Source organism: Watersipora subatra, chromosome 6 (assembly GCF_963576615.1).
Source record: "Watersipora subatra chromosome 6, tzWatSuba1.1, whole genome shotgun sequence".
In the NCBI taxonomy this organism is placed as follows: domain Eukaryota; kingdom Metazoa; phylum Bryozoa; class Gymnolaemata; order Cheilostomatida; family Watersiporidae; genus Watersipora; species Watersipora subatra.
Genome location: NC_088713.1, coordinates 49,917,721 through 49,923,857, shown reverse-complemented (window position 1 = coordinate 49,923,857; position 6,137 = coordinate 49,917,721). Strand labels below are relative to the sequence as shown.

Sequence of the window (6,137 nt, the reverse complement as noted above, 5' to 3'; positions counted from 1 at the left end):
AACCTGACTTTTCAGCAAATATTAGCCCAGCTACAAAACAGTTATATTTCTATTAAATACATATTGGAACCTGACTTTTCAGCAAATATTAGCCCAGCTACAAAACAGTTATATTTCTATTAAATACATATTGGAACCTGACTTCTCAGCAAATATTAGCCTGGCTACAAAACAGTTATATTTCTATTTAATACACGTTAGAACCTGACTTTTCAGCAAATATTAGCCCAGCTACAAAACAGTTATATTTCTATTAAATACATATTGGAACCTGACTTTTCAGCAAATATTAGCCCAGCTACAAAACAGTTATATTTCTATTAAATACATATTGGAACCTGACTTCTCAGCAAATATTAGCCTAGCTACAAAACAGTTATATTTTTATTAAATACATGTTAGAACCTGACTTTTCAGCAAATATTAGCCTAGCTACAAAACAGTTATATTTCTATTAAATACATGTTAAAACCTAACTTTTCAGCAAATATTAGCCCAGCTACAAAACAGTTATATTTCTATTTAATACACGTTAGAACCTGACTTTTCAGCAAATATTAGCCCAGCTACAAAACAGTTATATTTCTATTAAATACATATTGGAACCTGACTTTTCAGCAAATATTAGCCTAGCTACAAAACAGTTATATTTCTATTAAATACATGTTAGAACCTGACTTTTCAGCAATTATTAGCCTAGCTACAAAACAGTTATATTTCTATTTAATACACGTTAGAACCTGACTTTTCAGCAAATATTAGCCTAGCTACAAAACAGTTATATTTTTATTAAATACATGTTAGAACCTGACTTTTCAGCAAATATTAGCCTAGCTACAAAACAGTTATATTTCTATTAAATACATGTTAAAACCTAACTTTTCAGCAAATATTAGCCCAGCTACAAAACAGTTATATTTCTATTAAATACATGTTAAAACCTAACTTTTCAGCAATTATTAGCCTGGCTACAAAACAGTTATCTTATTTCAACTTCATGGACTTGAAGAGCAAGTATTAGACTGGCTACATAAAAGTTTTATGACATTATACAAACTAAAGCTTAGAGTTATGAGAAGGTATTATCATTGTATGTTGTATGTAAAAGTTATATACTATTTAGATTTACATAGCATTTCTCAACGAAATATAATATGTACCAAATAGAAAAACCATTGAAAAAGTTGAATACACCAAGTTGCAAAATTGTGTAAAGAAAAAGTATACACTGAGTACAGCTGAGTACACACTGCCTTGATGCATATTCCACTAATGCAAACAAACTGACTAGAAATACAGGATGGCTAAACTATATAAATGTATGCAACATAAAAGTTAATAAAACAGTAGTTACTACTGGATCAGGGCATCAAATAAAAGGTAATACACTATAATAGTCCAGTGTGAACAAACAATAAAATTTTGTTTTAAAACATATTGAAGATATGCCAGTTATCCGCATACATGTGTACATTGGAAAGCATAACAGGAAAGCATATGTTTAGCTATGCGTAATGGATTTTTCCATACCATAATATGCTGGAGATGGCCTACTATTGTCATCTTTTGGAGTCAACTTCTTACACCATGACTCGTAAGCTTCTAGTACAGCTGGACTCAGTCTAATAAGTTGCCGACTAATGACCGGATAGTCAGAGCTACTCTCTTTAAGATAATATAAAATGGTCTCATTTACCATCTGAATACCATAATATGTTCCAGATATATGCTCCTGTCGACAATGTTCGTAATCTTCGGCTGGAACTACATTAAATACACCATAACTAGTATGGTGTGTTTTATAGCGCTTCAGGTACTTGATTTTATAATACATAAGCTGAGCATCTAGTGAGACAGCAGGAAATTCCACAGGGTTTTCTGTAAGCTCCTTGCCATTCCAGTTGGTAGCTTCATGATCTTCTGTTGTCGTGAAACACTTCACTGCTCCAACTCTGGTGGATTCTTCCTTGGCTATTACACAAATAAATAAATAGAAAACATTACAGACTACTCCACAAAGTTTTGATCTAGTTAACCCTTTGCTTCCAAAATCCATAAAAGCCCGGAATACGAGCATTGTCTCAGCGTACGGATCTCGAAATAATTCGGCCTTCGATAGACCTTTTTTAAAATATATTATTTATTAAAAAAACAGCATTAAAATGAGTAATTTGATCAATTTCCGTCGGCTTTGTAATACTGTTTTGAGGTTATAAATAATACCTAATACGCATGTGCAAGCAATACACTTTGCAAAGATGTGTTCTTTTATGGAAATCTATTCATCATGAACACACGCGGTTGTTCAAGCTCTGCTAAAAAAGTTTGTTTAGAGAAAGACATCGACTGGTTTGGAAATGAAGAAAAGGATACCAGGTTGGAATAATGTGGGGTAGACGATGAAAGTGAAAAATAAGATCAACAGGGTGAATTGGATTGCAAAAGTGAGAGTGAAACGGCCGGCGATGAAACCGGGAGTATTTACGGATTTCAAAGAGGAGCTGACTTAAAACAAAAAAATTACATTTTGCTGACAGCTTGGCAGGAGTAAGTTCGAATTTTTAAACAGGTAAGTATTTTTAATATTTAAAGCTTTTTATAACATCGGCCATTATAAATGTTATATTTAACGAAACGAATAAACATGGCCTCCAAAAACATTGCGATGCTTCGGAGCCTGTTGATGGTAAAGATATTTGGCGAGTTATTTATTTAGTTTTGCATATAAGTATTTTTAAAAAGCCTACTCTGTTGTCTTACTGGTCCACAATCCTTTATTATCTACGCTGATTTTTAATAAAATTAAAAATAGAAAGAAAAATAGAAGCAAGTTTACTTTCTACTGTGCATTTTGCTGACAATTTTGAACAGCCTGCTAGCAATAGATTTTTCAAGTTAGAAGATCTTTTTGCCATGATATGCGACCGGTTATATTCTGTTTCACTGCCTGGTAAATTCATATCTATAGATGAAAGCTTGCTGGCTTGGAAAGGATGACTTGGACAACCAGTTTCTTTGCAAACTCTTGCAAACATATGACACCGTGCAGATGCTTATCATAAACCATTTTCACAGAGTTATTGCTTCCAAAAATGTATTTGTTATCGATGTTTTATGATAGAAAGGTGGCAACATTGACACATCACAATGTTGATAGAAATATTCACAGACGAATAACTTTGCAGGGACGATCTACAGGGAATAAATGGCTGCCTGTTGAGAAATTTCTAAGCTTTCAAATGCATATTCATTTATAGCTCTATTCCAATTTGCATGTACGTTATAGCGAAGTTTAGGCGACATTGTCAGGCCTCCATTTTTCGCTGGTCTTTTGGGTCACACACTGAGAATTTTGAGTGGTGCTCCCGCAATGCATCGGAGCTCATAACTCCACTTTCAATGCTCTTTGACGACCAATTTTTTTTGCAAATTGTTGAGAACCTATGAATCCGTGCATGTATTATTTATACAACATTGCCAATTACCTTTATCAATTAGGAAAATACAATTGAAAATGGTGTATAAAAAAAATTAATAGCTTCAACAAATTGAGACTTTTGCTGGAAAGCATTTGCAAGCTATCTGCATAGAAAAATATCAGCTTGTAGAGAAATTTCTCAGCTTTCCTATGCATATTAATTTATGTAACTATCAGAATAGTGATGTAAGTTACTGCAGTTTTTATGCAGTCATGCCGAAGGCTCAAATCGCCCTAGTAATTGCCTCCGTACGGTGGTATTTTCCCGGCCGTAAGCGCGCCGTAGCCAAAGGGTTAAGAACATGCATTAGATATATATAAAGCAGGTAATGTCCATAGATACCAACACTATACTATTTAAAGATATCAGAATAGTATTCTCATGCTCTAGATTGGTGAACACAGTAAAATAATTTTTATGTATTATTATGATACAAATATAAAACTTGTTAGCCTGAATGTGACTTACATCTTCAACCTACCTGCTTCAATAGAGAGCTTGATATCCGCCAATGCTCGACCATCTTCCTAACATAAATAAAGACAACTGGTTAAAAACGAAATTCAATGCAAAAATGTTAAAAAGTTGTTAGTTCAGGTTGAGAAAATTAAACCAAATAAGTGAGGAAGTATCTTAACATCTATTTACATACAAGATATACAGATGTGCTAAATCTGCTGGGAATAGTTATTGTTTCACATACCTTTATACTTGCCAATAATTCTTTACGGTATGTGGAAGGATTTAAAGACATATCACCATCTTTTCTATTTTCTAGCTCAAACGATTCAACATATCGTTGCGCATGCTGAAAATATTAATAACATTATAAAAATGGAGATTCTTAGAATTATTCTTTAGTAAGTTTACAACAACAAAAATGTGCCGAATATCTAGAAAGTTCAAGATTATTGCATAACCCCCTACAAGGAATCACACTAATTTTGGTGAAAAAAAATTGTGGTTAACAGTGAAAATTGACAGAATAGGACTAGGTTCCTTAGTAATAGTTAATGTGTAGATAAATAATCCAACCAGACGTTTCCTACTAATAATTGTTGAAGTATTGAGACCTCTACGAATGAGAGTGTCACTCACCTTGATAACATACAGTCCACAGCTTCACCTTGGTAACATACAGTCCACAGCTTACACAATCTTTCTGTTGCATAGCCGTCACAGCATGTTGTCACTATCTGTCACAGCATAATCAGCAAACCTCTCATCAACAGAAACAAGCTTCCTGTAAATATTGTTGCTAACAGTGAGCTTTTGGATTAAACCATTTATGCTAGAATGCAAAGGCAATAACTGTTGCTTTTTGTAAGATTTACTGACAAACCTAGTGAAGAATTTCATGCTCACCTTTTTTCAATGGTCTGTTGTCCTTTGTAAGAAAGAGAGTCCATTGAATGAATTTTTCAAAGTTTCCTATCTACCAGCTGCAAACAGAGTACCGTATACAACTTGTATATAAAGCTATGCAAGCTAATGCAAGTTGCATGTTATAGATACACGCAGAGCAAGTATTTCCGTGTCTACAAAACAGTTACCTTATTCAAGTTACATGCTATATAAAAGATGTGCTGTTTTAAATTTTTAAAACAATTATAATAACTATGCACAGCCATGCAACACTAATTGTTCTCAAAATTAATATCTTGACATAGTCTTTTAGTATAAAAGTGCAGCATAAGAATACTAACCATTAGGGAGTAATGACTTCGCTCAGAATCATGTCTTGGTACTATAATAATGTCAGCAGGCTGGTCTAATGCGTTAGTGAGACTATCATGGATCAGTAGAGCATGAAACTGAAAATAAACATTTGATAAAGATAAAAAAGTTAACGAATAATACAATATGGCAAAATCTTTTCTGCTCCGTTAAGCGTTGCATAATAAGTTTATAAAATATATATTTTGTTGATGTAGCAAAAATTATGATAAAATTAATCCCATGATGAACTTTTACCGCTGATTAAATGAAATAGAGATACTTTGACAGCATCACGTCACATCAACTTTAGATCACAACCTCAGAAAGACATACCTTGATTGTTGATTTCGACTTGGAAATCGCCAGTTCTATGCCAACATCTACCACCTAAAATAATTAAAATAAAATCTAAAACTTGATCCAATATTTCGAAGGAAAATTACAATTAGAAATTTAACAGACTGCACTAGAAGACACTGTTGCCACACAAACTGTCATCAAGAACATAGTTGCTTATAAAACATCTGTCTAGGATCTATTTTTAGCAGCGTAACATTTTATTAAGAACAGTAAACCTTTTTGGTATTTTTTCAATGTATTATGTTTTTATCACTCTTTTATATGTATACCTTATATTTCTAGTATCTAGAATAAATCTAGTCATTTCCAGCACCAGCAAAACACCAGTAACCATTCTTTAATGCCAGTAATCATTCTTAATTTACAAGAAGAAGAGTTTTGACTGCAAGCGTGCAGCACGATGCTGGCCCACGATGCCGCTCGCATTAAAAATGCAAAAAATAAACAAATATTGCCCGCTAGAGCAGGACGTTTAACACTGATGTCAAAGGTTTCTTTTAAAAACTATACAAAACTATTTTCTTACGTCAATGGTACTACTGACTACATATAATCGCCAACACAGCTACACAGTTTTCA

At 33.3% G+C, this 6,137-nt stretch overlaps 1 protein-coding gene across 1 annotated transcript; it reads right to left on the bottom strand.

Moving 5' to 3' along the window:
- Window positions 1-1,028: 1,028 nt before the first annotated feature.
- LOC137398991 (uncharacterized) lies at window positions 1,029-5,592 on the bottom strand. The gene is made up of 7 exons (XM_068085160.1): window positions 5,532-5,592; window positions 5,186-5,293; window positions 4,845-4,921; window positions 4,578-4,722; window positions 4,183-4,287; window positions 3,961-4,006; window positions 1,029-1,971 (listed from the first exon to the last, which is right to left on the bottom strand). Exons 5-7 carry the CDS (start codon window positions 4,231-4,233, stop codon window positions 1,502-1,504), a joined length of 567 nt encoding a protein of 188 aa, XP_067941261.1. The 5' UTR covers window positions 4,234-4,287; window positions 4,578-4,722; window positions 4,845-4,921; window positions 5,186-5,293; window positions 5,532-5,592; the 3' UTR covers window positions 1,029-1,501.
- Window positions 5,593-6,137: the final 545 nt, after the last annotated feature.

What these genes read in the sequence shown, in the direction of transcription:
- LOC137398991 (XM_068085160.1), bottom strand. Translation starts at nt 4,233, where the DNA reads ATGTCTTTAAATCCTTCCACATACCGTAAAGAATTATTGGCAAGTATA. An exon ending in AATTATTGGCAAGTATAAAG is followed by an intron (nt 4,007 to 4,182) that starts GTATGTGAAACA and finishes TATTTATGTTAG; the next exon opens with GAAGATGGTCGAGCATTGGC. An exon ending in CAAGCTCTCTATTGAAGCAG is followed by an intron (nt 1,972 to 3,960) that starts GTAGGTTGAAGA and finishes TTTGTGTAATAG; the next exon opens with CCAAGGAAGAATCCACCAGA.